The sequence below is a fragment of the Aptenodytes forsteri genome, unplaced genomic scaffold, assembly GCF_000699145.1.
Source record: "Aptenodytes forsteri isolate BGI_AS27 unplaced genomic scaffold, ASM69914v1 Scaffold208, whole genome shotgun sequence".
NCBI classification, from domain to species: Eukaryota; Metazoa; Chordata; class Aves; order Sphenisciformes; family Spheniscidae; genus Aptenodytes; species Aptenodytes forsteri.
The window spans coordinates 2,500,573-2,522,261 of record NW_008794963.1 but is presented as its reverse complement, the minus strand read 5'-3'; the positions used below and the strand labels follow the sequence as shown (position 1 = coordinate 2,522,261).

The 21,689-nt window shown below is 38.2% G+C and overlaps 1 protein-coding gene across 1 annotated transcript; it reads right to left on the bottom strand.

The window, feature by feature from the left end:
- Window positions 1–825: 825 nt before the first annotated feature.
- Window positions 826–18,454, bottom strand: NDUFAF6 (NADH:ubiquinone oxidoreductase complex assembly factor 6). The gene is made up of 8 exons (XM_019471070.1): window positions 18,358–18,454; window positions 17,329–17,451; window positions 12,148–12,204; window positions 10,481–10,583; window positions 7,631–7,764; window positions 5,741–5,842; window positions 1,992–2,048; window positions 826–1,281 (listed from the first exon to the last, which is right to left on the bottom strand). Exons 1-8 carry the CDS (start codon window positions 18,376–18,378, stop codon window positions 1,153–1,155), a joined length of 726 nt encoding a protein of 241 aa, XP_019326615.1. The 5' UTR covers window positions 18,379–18,454; the 3' UTR covers window positions 826–1,152.
- Between the last annotated feature and the right edge of the window lie 3,235 nt (window positions 18,455–21,689).

Sequence of the window (21,689 nt, the reverse complement as noted above, 5' to 3'; positions counted from 1 at the left end):
ATTAACCCCGATTTAAAAAAAAAAAAAAAAAAAATCTCTGAGAAAAGCAGCTATTTAATAGAACAAGGATGATGGCAGAATAAACTACCGGATTTGTGCAATTGAATCAAGTTGGATGTTAGGAAGTATTATTCTACCAAACAACAAGTCAAACAGAAATATTTACCTTGATCCGAAGAGGTGCTGAGTACAAAGCTTCCAGTAATTTCCCACCAAAAAAACAGAGCAGTATCTTTACAGAGAGGGAGGACTAAAATGACCTGGAACATTCAGGAATATGTTTCTTCACAGTACCGAAGAAAAGGAATTCAGGGAAGCCTCCTAAGAGGGTGTCCTGAGACATGGTGAATATGAACAAAGGGGCAGTCGAACCGACGTTGCAATGACAGCTGTGGGCAACAGAGAGATGAGAGGCCAGGAGGAAGATACTGCCACACTAAGAGCAGTCTGAAAAAGTCTTTGGCTGAGTTGGAGAGAAAAACTGTGTAAGGGTTCTCTTTGTATGTTGTAGAGCTATCCTCCCACTACCTGTAGTCACTTCAAGGCTTGATCTCAACATGCAGTTAAGCGATTTCTGTACTACAGCTCTATTTCACCATTCTGAAATTCTATATAAACACTACACTAAAACTGACAGTTTTCTTGCATTCAAATATATGTGGTCATTCTTCCAACTACAAAGCATCATTAGTACTCGCAAAAAGTCTGCTCCTTTCACTAAACAGAATTGCTTAGCTGATTTTATAAGGCATTTACTGTAACTGCTTTTGGGCACAAACAAAGCAGTTTTTTTTTTTTTTTTTTTTCTTTTTTTTTTTTTAATCAGTAAAGTGTCAGAATTGTCAGGAGTATCCATTAGCAAAGAATTTGTCCAAGAAGAATTCTATCATATTGCTGTTATTACAGGAAAGACAAGAAAAGCAATCTCAGACAAGGACATACGACTTGGCAGACATGTGCAGCAGAGATATCAGCCTAATATTCCAAGAACAAACTCAACTGCTGCCAGCAAGCTGACAGCTACAGTTCATGCGCATCTGCTGCTTCCCATGAACTACAGTTTGCAGAAGTGTGAAGTCAGACTCTTAACAATTCTATCAAGTTAAGACGTTAAAGAAAAAACTCAGCACTCTGAACCCATATTAAAAAAAATTAATATGTTTTTTTCCAAGATCTAATATATAAATGCAATGGTAATAACGTACTCTTCTTTTGTAAGCTTGGATGAAATATATTGAAGTCCACTTTTCGCATATTGCATAAATAATCATCTAAAGCAACCTAGAAAAGAAGAAAAAAGCTTAGTCCATATGGTGCAAAGAAATAATTGGGCATTAAGTTTAAAAAGCAATACATGAAACCGAATGAGGAACTGCAAAAAGGCTTGACAGTTTGCTTGTTTTATTTAGTGGTAGCATAACCATCACAATCAAAGGATAAAAAAAAGGCAGGTTTTGTGAAGAGAAGCATTATCTTTTAATAGACCAAACAGCAAATTATAAAAATAGGCAAGATTCTGGGTCCTTGCATCAGAACAATGGTCTATGAATATACAGACATCTTGGGTGAAATGATGTAGTTAAAGAAGAAGGATTAGAAGTGTTGATCAAAACTATGAGGTTCCACAGTCAGACACACATTATGATATTCAGAAGTTTTAGGTATTACATCCTCCCAAAATAGACACATGAACCATTAGTTAACGATGCTTAATTTCATACTCTACTCTTCAGCACAATGGTCTATGAATATACAGACATCTTGGGTGAAATGATGTAGTTAAAGAAGAAGGATTAGAAGTGTTGATCAAAACTATGAGGTTCCACAGTCAGACACACATTATGATATTCAGAAGTTTTAGGTATTACATCCTCCCAAAATAGACACATGAACCATTAGTTAACGATGCTTAATTTCATACGCTACTCTTCAGAAACATATTAGCACAGAAATGAGTCTATCACTTAAAGAGTGCATGATATCACACCCACCGTACAGAAAAAAGCAGGATATGCCTTCACAGGAACTTTCTTACTGAAAGATCTAGCCTGAAAGTAAATGGGGTAAGGTGGAAGGGGAAGGGAAAAAAAAAAATGTACTTATCAGGAGAATTTAACATTTCAGATTAAACATCAAGTACTATACACAATGGTTAGAGCCAAGAGACTGTATTACAAGCTTCGTCCTTTTTATTTTGACATCCTGAAACTGTAATTTTCCATTCTGTGCAAGCCAGCACCATCCCTCACTGTACACAAAAGTAGTTACACTGAAAGTATGTAATACTGGGAGAGGCCTGCGAAAATTCTTACATGTTTTGACAACCTTACAGTTGACATATAATAAACCAATGTAAACTAGCATCCCTTGTTCCAACAAAGTTCCAAGCTGCATCTGATTTAATAAATACGGTTTAATGCTTTTTTTCCCCCACCAAGTAACTCTCTGCATCCCAAGAGACAGAAATGATAGAAGGCCAGATATGCATTTCTCTGAGTGCCTCTTTTTGGTCCAGTGTTGCCATCAGTCCCAGAAGTCCAGTTATGCTCCATTTACATTTATGGGACTTCAAAAGGATCTCAATGCCTCAGGTCCTCAGTATCTACGGATAAACAGAGTCTAAACCATGGCTGAACCAAATCCACAATTTAAACCCATGTACAACTCAGGTACATCTAACAGAGCTGAAGCAAATCTTCCTGTAATGCTTACTTATAAATACAGAATCCCTCCTTGTTTTGCCTTTTCTTACAGGTTAAAACAAACAAACAAACCCTCTATGAATACTGATGAGAATGTATGAGTTTCTGCTAGTTTTCCACGGATCTTTCCAGACAACAGAGAAAATCAGGCTGAAAGTTTAGGAGGGAAAAATACTGAATCTTTTCAGAATTTGAAATGTAGTAACATGTGTGTGTGTGTGTGTATAAAAAAAAAAAAAAGGAAAATGCTCTTCCCTGATCAGAGCATTAGCTCTGCCTTATTATATTAATTGTGAGATGAAAAAAGAAAGTAATCTTGCTTGTCCTTCTTAACCCAGAATGGGTTGCATGTCATTCAGAAAGCATGTTATCTTCCTCAGTAAATCGAGCCCATAATGAGTTAGCATAACTGAGATAAATGCAAAAAGCCAAAAGGAGACCCTCTTTTAAAAAGAGGAATGGGGGAGAGGGTGCTTAAGAGAAAGAAGGGGAACATGTAGATGTATTCGCAGGCTTTTGAAGGGATCACTGTGGGACTGACAGAGCACTTTTATTATATGCTTTTATTCTAATAAAACACAATTCCTAAAGAAAAATGCAACCTTCATTATCTTATTTTGCCCTCTGCTGGTCATCAGTCGCAGTATCAAGAAGAGCTGACCACGCTTCAGAAACTTTTCTCCGAAGATTAAGTGCCACATTACTACAATATGTTTCATATAATATCGCTGAGACTTAATTTAGCATTTGAGGATTATGTTTCTTCTGACTGTGAAAGGGGGCTAGTAACTGTTACCCTCATCGTCCAAAATATGTGGTTTGTGTAACAAATGCTGAGATTGTGGAAACCTCTCTGAAGGTTTAAACTTTACCCTGCCCTGTAATTCCAACTAAGACAGAGGGTAACTGGCTGAAAAGACCCTCAGGCAAAACAAGATGTTGATTTTTTACAGGAGAACAGATGCATTTAAAGGCACCAGCCCATTACATTCATGTAAAGTCTTGAAATACCCAGCAAATGTTGCCAGCAAAAGCCCATTTCATCCATTAGGGGAGAAAGTATCTTTATCCTTGCATTAACAAAGACCATCTGATTATCAAGGAGGCTAATACCCTGTTATTACTGCCAGTTATTGCCAGTTCAAGTGATTTGAACACTCTAGAGATCCTGCACTGTCAATTATTCTTCACTGATGATGATGGAGGCTGGAAGCAAGCATTCAGAGAGGAATTTTTTTAATTAAGATGATATAACCCATCCATTTAAAAAAAAAGAGGGGGGAGAGGGCAGCAAGATCAACATTCAATCGAATAAAATGCTAATGCTGCCCTAATCTGGTTTCCTTGTGTTTATTCAGTATAGTCTCCAATTACATGATCACATTGCATATTTTCCATAGGACTCTCCCAGTGCATAACATGGGCAGGGCTCTAGGAATGGAGTGGGAAGAAAGGGGGGGTAACGTTCTGCCTGTTCTCTTCAGAAGCTGGTTGGCACGTTGGGAGCCAGGGGATCAACACACTAAGAATTATCAAATTATCTGAAAGGCTCTGAAGAACTGAATTCTCTTCCTGCTTCTGTCCCAAAGTTTTCCTGCAATACCAGCAACCAAATTTTAAACAGGTGGACAATAAATGCACATTGCTCGTTTTCCATGCCTCCCATCCCTGACATGAGGCATTTCAGGCCAGGTACTCGGCACTTTTTGTAAGCCACAGCTGCAACCAAAGTCAGTGGGTTTTACACACTGTGCATTATGGGTTGAGGGGTGGGGAATGAAAAAAGAAAAATCAAAATATTTCAGCTTGAACAAAGATAGAGGACAGTTTTGACCTTGCATTTTCTTTGTCTCTGTTCCCTGCTTCTAAATGGAATAAACAGTTTCATTGGGCATGTGACAACAAAAACTGAGACATCAGGTGAAACAACATGAACAGGAATGCATTAAATGCAAATTATAAATAATCTGTATTAAAAATAAAGCCCAAGGCTACATATTATTAACAAAAAATAAAAACATTAATCAACTAACTAACCACTGACTGAACAAACCAGGGATGCTTCATTTTACCTTCAGAAAAATGAAGAAGGGCTCTCCTATGTCTACTGCATAAAATACTGTGATTACAGGTTAACGCTGTAATTGGGGATTATGTTAATGGTGTAAATGCAGAGATAAATCTGGCATTTCTTTACTTTGAAGTGGTATCTTTTCAGACTACCTTGACTGGAAGTATTGGGTGCAATACTCAAAGTATACGCGTACATGTACTTGTAGACATAAGAAACTCTTTACAGTGCTTCTTGCAAGTTTTGTTTTCCAGATACAGCATTGCTGATGAAACATCCTTTTGCTTTTGTGTTACGTACCAACAAGCAATTCAGAGTGTAGCTAAAATAAGAGCATAAAAGAAAAATAGAGTAGGACTCTGCAGTTCTTCAGGATTCATTATCCACTGTTCCAAGCAAACAGTCTTTCCTAATTCACTTGGCTGTGAGCCAGAAAAGAAATAAACAGAAAGCACCTTTCCCAACATGGCTTTGAGCATGGCTGGTCATGTCAGGGAATGAATCCCCCCTCCCACACACACTAGCCAGCAGTTAAAGGCAACATGCTCTGCTTTCCTGGCAGCCATTTCACTGTGCTGTGAAATACCATATGCAGAAGTGCTTTCTATGGTGCTGATCCCATGCTGGCATATAGTTGCATTTATAAAAGTCTGCTTGAAGTTTCTCTCCCAGTAATAAGGCTTTTAGGCAGTATTTATATATATGCAATTGGACCTGGCTGTGAATAAACTGCCTCCTGTACATACAGATAAATATAATATTCATACAGAAGTAGTTGTAATATTTAAAGGTTTTGTGTGGTGTTTTGCTTTTTTTTTTTTAATTTAAACTCTCAAAGTCATTAAAGGTAAAATATTTGAAATTAAGTATGCAGCTGTAAGTCTTCTAACAACACATATGCACAATGCTTTGTGAAGATTAGCTTCAGTTATGTTTGTTTAAATAAATAAAAGGGAAGGAATCTCACATCTTCTAGATGAATATGGGCCTGGCTGGCAATGTCATAAATTACATCTCTCACATTTTTCTCTTGCTTGCCTCTTATGAAATCCTCTTGTGAAACTCCATGCTAGACATAGGAAGGAAAATAAAAAAGAGAAAAACCCTCAGTAAATACCAAGTTTCCATTTTAGCTTCTCAAAGACCTGTCCCAGTAACCGAACTAATGACACAAGACTAAACCAGCCTGAATGTTTTACCACTGCCCCCTCCTTTTTTACTTCCCCTTTTTTTTTGTCAGTCACTTGGGGAAAAAAAAGTCAAGAGAACAAAGAGAACAGTTGGTACAGACTCCCTCTGCATGAATTTTTTCCCTAAAGACTTTGTGGTCAGTCAGCTAACCAAGTCAGATTTTAAAGTTTTGGGAATGTAGATGAGTTTAGATGCCCAATTTTTAAAACCATAATCCATGAATCGATATTAAGCAGAAGAAAGCCAGTAACAGCTAACACAGAAGCCATGCTGGCTTATGAAGTAAGTCATTATCTTGGGACTGGTGTGCACCACCAGGCTTGCAAAAAACCCAAACCAGCACCCCACCACCCCCCCAAAAAAAACCACCACCAAAAAAACCCCATCCCAACCCCCCCAAAAAAACAAACCCCAAACTTATTCTTTGACTATAGTGACCAATGTAAGCCATCATATGGTATATTCAGAATTGCACCAGTTGCCTGTTCTTCTCAACAACACTCAGACGTGAAAGCTGTATAAAGGTAGGCAGGTAGGCTTCACCTACCAGACTCCAGTAGAACTCTGCAATACTTGCCAGCAGCTGAAATGCTTACAAGATGCTCAGTCTGAACAGAAGGGATGCAAGCTGTTTTTACAGTTTCACTGTAAAACACCTTCCATGGCAAGGAATGACTGTGAATTTTCAGGCTATGTTTGAAAAGCTAAAAACTTGGAAGGCCTCCCATACCATCCAGTCCCAGGAGGGCTGAAAGCAGGGTGCAGCTCCTTTCTGCCGTCTTATAACCCTGACCTGTATTAGTATCTATGTTTTTTGCAACTATCTAAATTACTAAACTTCAAATCAAAAGTTTCAATTCTATTGAAATGATATTCAGAAAATACTAACACAACTGCCTTAAGCATCACCATAATTACATAAATTTTGGTTAAGTATAAAAAGAACAGCATTAACATTTAAAAATGAAGACTGGAGACAAAGGAGTAACAGCTGCGATGCCTATAGATCTAGCGAGAGAACATTAATGAAAAAATTTGAACTTTAATCCCATTTTACCCAAATTGCAAGACCTGCTAAATTCCAATGGAAATTAGGTGTACAGTTTAAATTGGAGGACTATACCATCTCCCACAGCAATGTATGGAACATATGCTTATAGCTATCAAATATGTAACACCAAAAAAAAAAAAAAAAAACCAACCCAAAAAAACAAAAAAAAACAAAACCGCCACACATTTATGAAAAGGTAGTAAAGAGAAACCCAAGAAGGTTGTTCAGAAGTAAAATTTCTCACAGTGCTTCCTTTATGGGGATAGGAAAAGAAAAAAGGAAAAAAGCAAAACAAAACAAAAAACAGGCCCCATTCCATATGTGTATTTCTACACATAAATGGAAAAATTCCTGAAAGCTAAAATACTACTACATTTAATAAAATTAAAAAACAAAAAAACAGAAACCCTAGAGTTTCATGAAGGTCACTCCTCTCACCTCCCAAAAGATATAAAACCATGACTATGGCATATTACTAGGCCACAGCAGAAAGAATTAAAATAAAGAAAAAAGGTGTTCTGTTTCTAGCCTAATAAATTATGATCTCATATCTAGCGTTGAGAGATACATTAGAAACACTATACTGTTCAATTCCAGACAACTTGCTTCTCTTACCAACATACAAATGTCCATGGGAAGAAAGACCTTTTGTCTTGTACTGTGATACGGAGTTGCTCTTAAACAGGTAACTATGCCTTGCGCTTTCCCAATGTGACTGGCTGCATGGTCAGCATGGATGTCCCTCACACCTAAAATTGCAGAAATAATATGTTTAGAACATACTGTCAGGCCTTTTGAGGGGTATAGTCTTCCCTGATGCATATCACAGTCATATTTAAGGAAAGCTAAGTGCGTTGGTCCATCATAGAACTGTCTATGTTCATAAATTGCCTTCAGATCTCATCTCAGAGGTGCAAAGCAGCAGGCAAATTCATTGATTTCCACATTCAGGAGCAAGGTGCCTCTTAGCTTGTTTCAATTTCTGCAAAGGGTACACTTAGCGGAGCGGCACCTATTCAGATACAGTACCTCAGTACACAAACTCATTTTCATTGACACGCCCTCTCCCAGGGTAACAGTATTCCAAGGACTGTTTTCCTGCCAGAAAAATCATTCAAGTATGATATTGCTGACAAGCATTAATGCTTACAGCATGATTTCATGATTAGCTGCAGCTGATTCAGCAGTGTATGGAAGCCAAAGAGAATGGTCCTATGCTCCCCCCTGAACCCGTATATCTGCCACCTCCCTTGTGCTGTCGTGGGCAATGAGGCAGTAGCATGGCAAACTGAATCAGATCACCAAAGCGATGGAAAACTAACTTTAGTTACTGCATGGTCACACAACTGTGAGAACTGAAAGAGGGAGATGAGTGGGGCAGAGCAGCACCATCGCTCTTCATGGCAAGACCATACAAGATTGACTTAAGACTGATCATAAAGCCATAATGTTTTCACAGGACTGTCCCGGGATAAAATAAAAATTTAAAGGAAAATTGAAATTAAAATTCACAAAAGCTCTAACAGAAGCAGCATTCTACAAAGAAAGAAATGAGGATACAGGAATTACAGACCAGTGAGCCTAACCGACACCTGAAAACAATCCTGGGCATACCAGATTTGCTGCCCAAGCCTGCCTGAGCCTTGCATGGGTCTCAGAAGCCTTTGCGAAACAGTGACTATAGGTAGACTACATTGACTTATTTTGGCAATGGCAGCAGAAAGCAGAGTATGGCTTGGAGGAATCAATGGATATAACTTACTGATACTGACTGGGCAGCTTAGGCTTTACATATAACTAGGAATTAAAAAAAAAAAAAAAAAGCTCAAAGAGTAAGAGTTAGCAGTGACCCATGCTCCACCTGAGAATATATCCCAAAAGTGAGATTCTGAAAAGGTCTAACAAAATTGTTGAGTAGTACCCCTAACTACTTAGGCAATGAATCAGAGAGCACAATATTAGTATTTTTAAATGACAGGAGCTGGGAAGAAGTACCAGGACTTTGGACGACAAAATTGCCAGTCAAAATGAGCTTGACAAAAGAAGTAACCCAAAATCAGTAAGAATAAAGCAGCACTACTACTGGGAGAGATACACACAAACTAGAGACAGGTCAGGAATAAAGAAGCTAAAAAGCACAAGAAATTTAGCAAACATGACCTGTAATGAAACCAGGTCCCCCTAGTCTAGAAAAGACTGCTGATGGGAAACACCAAGAAAAGGGCTGTGTTCAATTAATTTCTTTCTCCATTTGTGGGGAAAAAACCACAGAAGTTAACTGTTTAATATGCAATGAAGGAGACTTTTGCTTAGATATTTTGTTACACTGGTATATTTAAGAGAAGTTAAACATGACAATAGGGCACCTAGCAAAGCCAGAGCCCCCACAACAGATTTTCAAGAGAATCATCTGACTTGTACCAGGAGTGACCCAAGCATGACTGACTTCTTCAGGATTGAAGACATTTCCCAGAATGGAAGATGCTGATATTTCTCATTCTCCTACATTTCTTCCATCAGAAGTTCAGAAAGACACTTGCAACATTTCACCGATTTCTTACTGAGGGAGCGAACATCAGATGTTAAGAGATGGGTTCCTCATTTCTTCCTAAGAAGAATGTGCTCATCATATCTTTTTACTTTTTAAACTCTTTTAACCTCAGCATTGACCTTCTATCAGACTACTCTGATAAGCAAAAGGAAAATACTGCTACTACAATACCAAATACTACTAAATAATAGTAATTTTCACCCTTCTTTTACATCTGAGCTCATACAGGGAATATTTCCATAATGCAACAGACACCTAAAAGAACGTCACCCTTTTCTTCACTGCAAATGAACAGTTCTTTCCCAACCTGTGACTATTATATTAGACATGACACATACTAGCTCTTAACCACAAGGATCATATCATCTTTGTTGCGTTTTTTCTAGCTATTCAATTACTGATAGTTAACCTACTTTTAGGAAGAGGAGAGGATTCAGACCCAAATTTACAGCATCACCAAGGGAAGTTTACAGGTTCGGAAGTCAGCTGTTTCAAAATAACCAGTGTACATCACTGCAATATAGAACAACAGCTGCAGAATAACTACAGCACTTTGTGTTCTGACAAGTGGGACAATCAGAAAATATGGTGAAGAGCTGAATTTACCACCCTCTGTAACAGGAGCAAGAAAAGAGAAAACAGTGTTAAGCAACAAAGAACAGAGCGGTAGGAAACCGCACTTCAATGAGCTTTCCACTGAGCAGCTTCTAAGGAAAGTACGTAGTTCTAGGACAGGTGCAGTAAGATTCCAGATTATGGTTGAGCATTCAAAAGATATCTGAAGTATTACCTAAGACAACTTCTACTGAAATTAAACTCCAGTGGAAAAAGAGTGGGCTTTTTGAAACATCAATAAATATTGTACCTGCACTAATGAGTTCATCAACAAAATCTAAAAAGGGGAAAATGCCTACCCAGCATTTCCAAGGTGAGGTACAAGAGAGCACTCTGAGTGTTCTCAGAATATGTTTCAAGCTCCTGGATGTTACGGTACGCTCTATCATCCAAATTCTTCTCCTGTAATATGAACACAGAACTTCAGTAAAATCTAAATGTAACTGCTATTTCTGCAAGTTTTTTACTATAGTCAGGTCAGCCTAATCCACTATTAGAAAAAAAAGGACAAAATCAAGAGACAGAGAGTACAAGCTCAGATAGAAGTAGTCATTAAAGCTTATAGCAAGTCTAACATAACCAAATAACTACATGCAACTGCAGCCAAGTCTGGTTACTGGAGCAAATATAACCTTTTCCAATAATAAGAAATCAGAATTCTTCATAAAAAAGACACAGCCAAAACAAAACATCGTATGGTATTCTTACACTATGGGGTTGCCAATTTTAGTACTTAATTTGCATCTGAAGCACAGAGAAATTTAGATAAATAAGAATGTATTTTTTAAAACATGCACAAAAATCAATCCATCAAATACACACGAGTTTCAAAGTCATATGCAAATACCCCCCCAAAATATAACATCCTCCAGCATTCTTCCTGTCCTAGTGGCTTTTATGGTTAAAACATACCAGTCTTAGGATTAAAAAACTCTGAAGTCTTTCATAGCAATGACACTCCGCAAGTAACAGACCATCAATTTTCTCAAGGTATAACTTCATGAGACACTAACTTTAGCAGCAAAGCTAGCTTAAGAAATTCCTGCCCTCAGTTATTCATTCTTGCCCTTGTGTCAGAGTTGGTAGCAGCATCACTGTACCAGTGAAATTCCTCCTCTTGTTTTTCCCAGAAGAGTGGTTATCTTGAAATTCACACGATTTGAATGCTCCAATTTACAACACTACTTAGAAAAAACTCCACAGCCACAATAAGGAGAAGCAGCTAAGTGTGGCAGAAAGGCTCAGATGGGTCATGTGATTTTTGAGATTTTATATCCATTACTCATCCCAAGAGAAGGCTATTTAGGAGCAAAATTGACATGGTAAGAAAAGAGGTGAGGAGGAATAAGATGATGCCAATGACAGAGATTTGTGCAACTTTTTGCAATATGCAACATGTCCTTTCTCTTGGGGCAGGATTGGAATGGCGAAAAAGAGACCGTGTACAGGTTTCCCTTCTTGCCCATCTTCAACTCCATTTCTATTAAAATGTAGTTTTCCAGAATTCTTAACATTGCATATGGATGCATACTTAATCCCATAGGGTGGAACTTCCCTCACTTACATACAGAAAGGTATCTAAGTGTACCTCCCAATGGATTACCTCTAGGGGTAACCACTTCAAATCAGGAATAGAGACCAGCAACAGAAAACATGAGCATAGATACACTGGTTATCAAAGCAGGGAACAAGAAAGATGTCGACCCACAAACTACATCTATTTTAAAGTAAAACTAAACAAAGGATTCTATTAGCCGTTTTGGCTAGAAATAACAGAAATTGTGAGTAGGGGCATCAAAGGAGAATTAAATGGAAATACAGAAGTACCATTCTTAAAGAGGAATACTACTGTCTGGAAAAGATTAATTAGTTAAGCTTTTGTTTTACACATAAACACATAAAATTAAGGGGGAAAAAAACATATACAACTAAAACCAGAATCAGACCTTGAATGGTAAATACTTACTCTTTCATCAATGATCTTCATGAACCACATTTTAGTCAAGTTATGCCTCTTGACAGCCTGAAAATTATCAAATATAACATCCATGTTAATGTATACAAAGTGATGGTAGTACTGCATCCTGAAGGCTGAAATATATTTTAGATAATCCTTTTCTTACAAGGATTGTATTCACTGGGTTAAATCGAAGTGGTATGCCAGTGGAAAATCACAGAATCATACAATTGGCTTCTTCAAATACAAAGATTTTCAACTGGCATTTGTTACAAGTTGTTGCGCACAAAAAATGAAATCTTGGACATCAAGCATTAATGTTAACTAAAAGCATTTCTTTAAAAGCATTTTTTAAAGTAATTTATTCATTCATGGAGTCATATGTTCCCACAAAATATTTGCAGGTAACTATGTTCACTCTCCAAAGAGAGCAGAGTTTCCTCCAGAGTCAATCAGTAAGATTTCCCGTGTAAATTTTCAAGAAAACATCAGTACAACATACCAACACATACTATAAAGACAGCATCCTAACAAAGTAATATAATGAATATTATGGTTTTGTTTAAAAAAGTATCCCACAGCATCTCACATTCACACATTCTTCTTTTGGCTCTTATCTTGTACTTGACTTCCTGTACCACTTCATTCTATCAACTTACCTTCAATCCTCTTACACACTGAATTTTGCATACCACACTGTCAGAAAAGGTTACAACCACACATATAAATGTTTATAAACAAAACCTATGGAGCACTCATAGTTTAAAACCTCAGTCAGCAACTGAGCACCACACAGCCACTCACTCGCTCCCCCCACCTCCAGTGGGATGGGGGAGAGAATTGGACAAGTAAAAGTGAGAAGACTTGTATGTTGAGATAAAAACAGTTTAATAATTGAAATAGAATAAAATAATAAAATAATAATAATAGAATATACAAAGCAAGTGATGCACAATGCAGTTGCTCACCACCCGCCGACCAACACCCAGCCAGTCTCCGAGCAGCGGCCCCCCCGGCCAGCTTTCCCCAGTTTATGTACTGAGCATGACGTCACATGGTATGCCTTCTCAGTCGGTAGAGCATGGGAAGCTGAAAAGCCCTTGGCTAGCGTAAGCACTACTTAGCAACAACTAAAACATGGGTGTGTTATCAACATTGTTCTCACCCTAAATCCAAAACACAGCACTGTACCAGCTACTAGGAAGAAAATTAACTCTATCCCAGCCAAAATCACGACAAGCACATTTCTCACAATCTTAGCCTTTATAGCTCACTTTCAACTTCTTTTCATCCATTATATTTGTAAATATTTTTTGAAGGTTTGACAAGACTAGATCTCGTTGATTCAACAAAATCTGCTTGAGGAAGTACTTGGTATGTGAAAAGGCAAATTTTAAGTTACAACTACAAATGTCAGTTTTGCTTCTCACTTGTTCATCTCGAGTATCATTTTGTAAATGAAATCCTTGAAATAGTCACAGGTCAAGACTTAAAGCACCAAACTGAGTACTGCTAAACTACCCAATTTGTACATTACATCCATTTTGAGCTACCTTCATTCAAACACACAGGTCCTCATTTTTCAAGTTTTGAAAATTGGTTTCTTCCACAGAAATGAATGGAGAATTAGGCCTCACTGCTCGTATTTTCAAAATAGACAGATAAGTAAGAACAAATATCATACAGTTGCCGTGTAAGTTTATATTAAAGTCACTGAGAGTTGAGCTATTAATAATTCTAGAAAAACTATTAAAGGCTATTTACATACTTTACTAGTGCATAAAACTCTTGGAGTCCAAATGCGAGTACTCTGGGATATACAAAACTTCGGGAACACATTTAACATGATTAGTATTTCTTCTGGAAAATCAAAATTGTCCTCATACAAACTCAAGAGCAAGAAAAGAGTATACACAAAATATGCTGTGCAAAAGACATGCTAATTCTATTAACAGCTCTGCAATACTTGAGAGTTCAGGTGTCTTTCCAAATCCTTCTTTCTAAGAATTGCAATGACATTCTTGAACATTTGGGAAGCTGTGCTCTTCAAATAGGTCATTCTTGGGGTATTTGCTGAAATGTAGGAATAAAGTCACAGCTTGAATGCAAAGATCACCAGGTCAGGTTGGATTGTTAGTTCGCTCCGGCGCTCTGCAGTGTTCAGAGCTATCAGAGCTCCTAAAAATACTTTCTGAATTCTTTTTCAACATCTTATTTCACAACCAGTTCTGTTTGGATTGTCTTATATTGGTCTTCCTTTAGAGAAATCATACGTAAGGTGAAATCTTACCACAAAGATAGGCCAATTTTTTCTTCCACTTTAAAATCAATTTTCTGTTTTGTGAGAAAGGAGTATGACTGGCAGTCTCAGCTGTTGGAAAGGGTCGCAATTGATATCTCAACATCTGAATGATTTACATCTGAATGTTGTGCTGGTTTTGGCTGGGATAGAGTTAAATTTCTTCATAGCAGCTTGTATGGGCCTATGTTTTGGATTTGTGCTGAAAATAGTGTTGATAACACTGTTGATAACAAACTGATGTTTTAGTTACTGCTGAGCAGTGCTGACACAGCGTCAAGGCCTTTTCTGCTTCTCACACTGCTCTGCCAGCGAGTCGACTGGGGGTGCACAAGAAGTTGGGAGGGGACACAGCTGGGACAGTTGACCCCAACTGACCAAAGGGATATTCCATACCATATGACATCATACTCAGCAATGAAACTAGGGGGGAAGTTGGCGGGGGGGGCCACTGCTCAGGAACTGGTTGGGCATCGGTCGGAGAGTGGTGAGCAATTGTTTTCATTTGCATCATTTGTCTTTCTTGGGTTTTATTTTTCTCTCATTTTTTTTCTCTTTTCCTTACAATTTTTATTATTACTATTGTTGTTGTTGTTATTATTATTTCTTCTTTTTAATTATTAAACTGGTTTTATCTCAACCCACCAGTTTTTTACCCTTCCCATTCTCTCTCCCATCCCACCAGGGGGGAGTGAGCGAGCGGCTGTGTGGTGCTTAGTTGCCGGCTGGGGTTAAAACACAACAATGTTTTGGATTTTTTTTATAAGTTACTCTTCTGCTAACATTTCCACCCCACATTGATGCACACACAAGCAGCCTGAAATTAAAAGTGGTCAAAAGAATATATACAATCATACCCAAAGCTAACTTGTACCTAACCCACTCAGTCAGACAACTAAATGAGAGGGTTATCTTCAGAAACAAAAATAAGTTAATGTACACTAAAGCAAGTTCCTCCTTGGAAAGGAGACAAAAGCATTTTGGGAGAAAACGGTCTTGTTCCTGGGAAGTTTGCCATATGCTGGAAGAGAGACAGAGAGAAGGAAATAAAAAGCAAAGGCACAGACAGACTGACATGCAAAACGACCAATTCTGCATTTTAATGTCCGCATTAAAATATCACCCTGGGTGCATCTTCAACTCCCATAATCCCATAAAAAGGCTCACAACATTTGCCAGTCTTCACTCTAATTGTACAAACGCTTTGTTGTGGCTAAGGCACACACTTTATCTGAGATGGAGACACCTATGAATAGCGCTGGTCTTCCTAAGTGACTGTAACAGGTGTTTTATTTTACTTCTTGGCTTTACCTATGTTTTCTCTTAGTTAAACAAACTGTATCTTGTTTAAATACGAATTTTAATCTAAACACGAGTGTTGATAGACAGGAACAAATGCTCACTTATGCTTTATTTCACATTTCAAGGAGGAAGAGTCAGGGAGAGGCCACAGTTTAAGGACTGCCAAAAATCACTGAAAGAGGATTTGGAAAGGACTCATTTTTGTGGTCTCAGAGGTGCAGCAGAGTGGACGTGAAGCCAAGATGGCAACAAGTGAAATGCTCTAATGCCGCAGGAACTGCATTGTTCTAACCCAGCGTTACAGTCAGTGTCCTGCTTTTCTCAGGATTTTAACAGACACAATGTAGATGAATACTTGGATGAAGACTCCACATTTCACTGCCTGTTTTTCAGCAGGTCCACAAACCTAACTACCTATGGGATCTACATTAACTGTATTCAGCTATTGAGATCAAGACAAACTGCAGCTTCTCCTGTCCAGGAGCTCAGAGATCTTTAGTTTAAATGCAAGTTCTGATCTTATAGAGTAGAGGCCTTACGGTAGCTGCTCTTTTGGAAGGTTCTAAGACTTGCTGTAGCCCGTGGCCCTAAGATGACAAGTTAGCAATGTATGGAATTCCCATCCCCAAAGAAATTCAAAATTCAACTCAATGTGACCCTGACAACCTGATCTAACTTTGATGATAGACCTTCTCTGAGTGGCAAGTTGAACTAGATGACAATCAGAGATCCTTACCAACTAAATTACTCTGTAGTTCTATATCAGCATCAAGGGGAAATCCATTTACGCAGCCTTCAGATCTTCAATCATCCATCGACCATACCAATGACAGTCCTAACTAGAAACAAAAAATTTTGCAAGAAAGCCTCTGTTTCCTTGGCCATGACCAGCAGAGGAACAGATCTGTAGACGTACTTTATGTGTGATATTCTGGTGCCTGCAGAGCTCAGGCATCTTGGTAAAAATAAACTGTTAAGTTCACAAGTACATTCCATGTTACTCAATGCACCATTAAATTCACAAGTACGTTCCCCATTACTCAATGCACGCAAAAGGATCTGTGCAAAACATAATATATAAATAGAAGTCATCAAGCAACTCTTGATGCGAGAAGACTGTATTATGATTCTTCCTATTATCCAGTAACTAGGTATGAAGGTCTTGGGCTTCTCCTCATACCCTATTTGCTAGTTCAACCTCTGTGCTTAGTCTCCTGTCTTTTTGTACAGCTTAATCTCTTCAGGCAGGACTATCACTGGCTCAGGAAAATATACTTAGGCACTTCACTTGCTATCAGCTTACCAAATTTACTCTGTCCTTCACCTAAACAGAAGAGAAAAAAGCAGACGGTTCACAGAAGTCTGACCCTCCAAGTAGGTCCTATCTAAACATCCTCCTTCTCCAACTCTGCTGTTTGGTTGTAGGTAACTTAAAATATCACACACATACACAAACACAATTTACATTATCTGTTTTCTATAAAATAACACTGTTAACTATGCAACACAGCACACACAAAACAGTGACATTATTTCCCACAGTAGTATTTTAGTTAAGTGAATTTTAGGACAATAAAGGTGTATTTTACCCTCCACAGTTCTGCAGCAACTGGCTGATGTGGTGGGTTATCGCAGTATATATCTTCCACAGCCTCCCTCCAGAACTGCATTCGCATCAAACCTGTAGTCTTCTGAGTTATGGAGTCTTTAATCTGGAAAGGATACATCTGGAGTGAAATTCAGAGTGTCTTTAAGGCACCTGGTCTATCTACATTGAAAAGACAGACACAGGACACAGCCAAACTCAGTAGGGAAAGTGCTCGGTTCTGAATTTATGTTTACTCCTCATAAAGCATATGAACACTACAGAGAGTAAAAAAATCTTCACCACAACACAACTTTGAAACCCATGGAGATTAAGTCCTGGGCAACTCTCACCTTAGCTTTCTTCCCAGAAGGAAAAGAAGCAATGGTAACAGCAGCAAGGGAAGGCAGCACCACAGGTTGCCAGAAGCACAGCCCACAGAAGCTGATCCGGGATTTTGCTTGGTCAGCACATTTCCTGGATTGCTCCTTTCTGGCAAGCACTACCAACTTTCCTGGTTGCACTGGCAGTTTCTGGCCACCTAGCAAAGGGGAGAGACTGCAGCCGCTCCCCTCCCACAACTCTCTAATTACAAACTTCCCTCCCGGCAGCCTTTCCGTCACCTAGCTTCTGCCAACAAAGACCTGGGACTGATTATATCATCCAAGTTTTTGACAGACCTTCTACAGATAGGATTTAGCTGCACTTTACCGATTCAGTCGCTGCATTTGAAGCCAGGACACAGATGCAATCACATAACAGTATCAAGGACCACAGCCTGTTGTTATAATTTAATTTTAAAATGCACAACAAAGAGGAAAGTCAGAAAAATTATGTACATAAACAAAACAAACTGGAGGAGGCTGGCTACTTTCCAAGGGCCATTCAAAATTAGAGGTTTGTATTGCACTATTGATTCATTGCCCCTTACAGTACAAAAAGTTAATCTCAGCAAAACACCACCTGCTAGTGTAATTTAGAATATTGAAACTGTTATTCTACATTTCCAGAGTTCACAAATATATTTTAATACCTGCCTGAGCCAGTTCCACATTGAAGGCTCTCAAGGCAAAAGCAGAGGTTCGAGATTCTACAGGCAACAGCAGAGAACACAGAAACCCTTCATAGTCACGCTTTCTATAAAAGGATGAAAAAACACGTTATTTACAGCTTTATGTAAATTGGGTGTGCTATTGCTTAGCACTTAACTCCTAAAACAGTATCAGTAAGTTATAGTTCAAAACTCTGACTTTTGCAAAAGTAGCAGCTTCTAAGCTTATTTTAAAATAAGACAAACTCCAAAAGAGAAGGGATGCTGTCTGAACTCTCAGTGCACCTCTCAAATCCAGATCTCAAGACATTTGGCTAAAGGCATGGAACAAGGCCATGGCAGAACTGCAAAGAGAATCCAGATTGTCCGACTTCCAGACTTCTGTTCCACAGAAGTGGAACATTTTTTTAAAAGATTGTGCTCTGGAGCTTGGCAGAAGAGCGCTTGCTTAACCAGTAAGTTTTTGTTTATTGGCAACTATATTCAAAGCATAAAAACTCTGGGTCTTGGCAGTTTCGCTGCAGGTAACTTGTTGCCAATCTAGAGTGATATGCCTTTGTTTGGCCACTTGGGTGTGCCATTAAATTAAAAACAATCACAGTGCACAGAATCAAATTGCAAAATCATACATAGCTGTAGCTAACAAAAACACTTGGTCACCTCTGAAAAGCTAAATTGCTTGTTTTGAACATTTTTGTGTACTTTCTGATAAGGCTGTAACCTGATCCTTCATTGGAAGACAATCAGCAACTCCAAGTTTTGCCTCGAGAGTAGAGAAGCAGGTGTCAAGGAAAACACATTTACTCATTTTCATGAAGTCTGCTGTTCTTACATGTACTCATATTTCTTTTGAATGTGAGCTTAAAATAGCAAAGCCAAACTAAAACCAAGGCTTATTAGGGTTGCTACTTCTAGCATCAAACAAAAAGGAAGTGAGATTTAACAGAGGTTCTTACCCCTACAATACACAGCAGCTGATAACTAGCACATGCTTAGAGTTTTCACAACAGCTGTGAAACTTGTTTTAGAGCTTGATGCAAATCCAGAAGCATCAACAAAAAAAAAAAGACATTTGGGAATTTTAGCAGGCTTTAAAGGTCACCTTCATATTAAAGAACAGATGCATCAAACCTCCCTCAATTAAGATACTTTCTGAAGAGTATTATCAGCTCAAAACCTAGTATTTTTTTCAAGGCTGATTGTAGTAACACCCAGTATTGCCCACCCTGGGCAGAGCTGCAAGGTTTACAGCCACATTTTCCCAGTTCCAGTAATGCAGTTTGCCTGGGTTGTTCACAAAACACAAAACCACCTCTACTTCCAGAAAGGAAACAGAGAAACACATTACACAAAGTAAACAGCAGCACAATAGAGAAATTTGTTTTCCCTCTAGTAATAGCATTGGCATGTTGTTTTGGGGTTTTTTTTCCCCACAATTATTCGAAGCTTAAAAATTAAGTGTAGCAAAAAATAGCTAAGGAAAAAAATCAGAAAGAAATGTGAATTTTATGCTGACAGTGCGCCCTTGGATGTAACAGTAGAAAAGCAAATACACTAAGCCTCAGCCTGTAAAATAAATTTTATATTGCTATAGATCATGTTCCACCCCAACTCTGTTTGTGTATTAGGGTAAGGAATGAAGAAAGGAGGGAATGACCTTAAGTCTGGTATTGAGTGTTTTTCATAGTTTCCCTCTCAAGTAAGTATATGCTTACATATGAACCCACAGACGGAAGAAAAGTTGGTTATGACCATTACTGGACTTTCAGTATAATAAAAAATTTAAAGTCTTAAAAAGAATTTCTTCCACATTACAAAACTCCATAATACAATCAAGTCACAAGCTTGTCTTCCAGAGCAGACATCATAAACAGCGAGACAGAAAACATACGTACTAGGGAAACATATTTTTAATCAAATAGCTTAAAGCTACTTGTAAAAGAGTTATTTAACATAAAAGGGAAAACCCAAGAGAAAGGACATCTTGCATATTGCAAAAAGTTGCACAAATCTACATCATTAAAGCAGAACTCTGTTGTTCTTCCTAATGTGTGGGAGACTCAAATTCAGGGCTGGGGAGTTGCTGATGCTTGCATAGCCTCAAGTGTTTTATTTGTGTTTGAATAGTAACTCTTTCCACTTCCTCTAATTTTTTTATAACTTAGGATTTCCATGCAATATATGAGCTACTGGGAACAGCAGCTTCAATTAAATGATGCCAAAACCATAACCACCTTTCATTTTATTACTTTGAATGCTTGTGTTATTTTTATAAGTAGTCTTTTTTATGGTTTAACAAAAATAACAAAAAAAAAGTTTAAATTCAACCATCTCAGCTTCTGTGCCTTGGAACCTAGCTATTCTGTTCACAGTTGTTTGTTACTGAAAACATTTTACCTGTATATGTTAACTTTACCTGTATATTAACTGTACATGCAGTCTCTGATCTCCCAAGTAACTGGTAAACAAATCCTGGGTAGAGTAACCAGGAAAACAAAGCTGTAATCTGAAGCTTTATCAAGGAAAATGCAACCTGGCTATGCATTCTGATGCATCTGTAAAGGTCTGTTGCTTGGTGTTGTATAGAAAATTTAAGATTGTCACGTTTCTTTCTGTTAATTTTCCTACTTCAAACATTACTGCTGACCCCACACATCTTGGTATCTTTTACAACTATCAGTTGGAGAAGATGATCCTGTTCCACTCTTTCTATACATGCTTGGAAGCCTTCTCCCTGCTTTTGTCAACCATCTAGGACAACTGTATCCAAAGAAAAATGATTTAAGTCTTTACAAAGAGACTTGTTTAATTTTTTACTTTGTACCTCTGAACTCTTGTGGACTAGAAAGCAGCTAAGAGGCCTTGCACATTGTTTACAGCCCAGAAGCCAAGCAGGAAACATTGCCTGGCCTGAAAGTATCTGAGCTGCACTCCTGCTCCTCTTGGAGCATTTTGGATTTGACCAAAAATGGATACTTTTGAAAACTAGACTTCCTCCTACTTCTTGAGCTGTCTGTCCAGCTGTTGGATTTCCTCTGCTTTTGCTTATTTTCCAAGGAGTACTTGGGAAGCTTGGCTATTTCCCAGTAGCCAAGATCTGAAAACACCCATTATTTTTAAACATCCACTTCGGTGATCTTTCTCTCCAAAAAGCCGAGACAATGAAATGGAAACGTTCAGTATTTCAGAAGAAAAGCAGCTGTGAAAGAAGCAGGGGAGGGAAATTGCCGTTTACAGGTTAAATCATCCATGTAACTTAAATATTTATCTAGTTTCCCTTGCTTCCCTCCCCCCCCCCCCCAAAAAAAGAGGTG

What these genes read in the sequence shown, in the direction of transcription:
- NDUFAF6 (XM_019471070.1), bottom strand. Translation starts at nt 18,378, where the DNA reads ATGTGGAACTGGCTCAGGCAG. An exon ending in TGAAGATCATTGATGAAAGA is followed by an intron (nt 10,584 to 12,147) that starts GTAAGTATTTAC and finishes TTCATATTACAG; the next exon opens with GAGAAGAATTTGGATGATAG. An exon ending in ATCCTGCTTTTTTCTGTACG is followed by an intron (nt 1,282 to 1,991) that starts GTGGGTGTGATA and finishes CTTCTTTTCTAG; the next exon opens with GTTGCTTTAGATGATTATTT.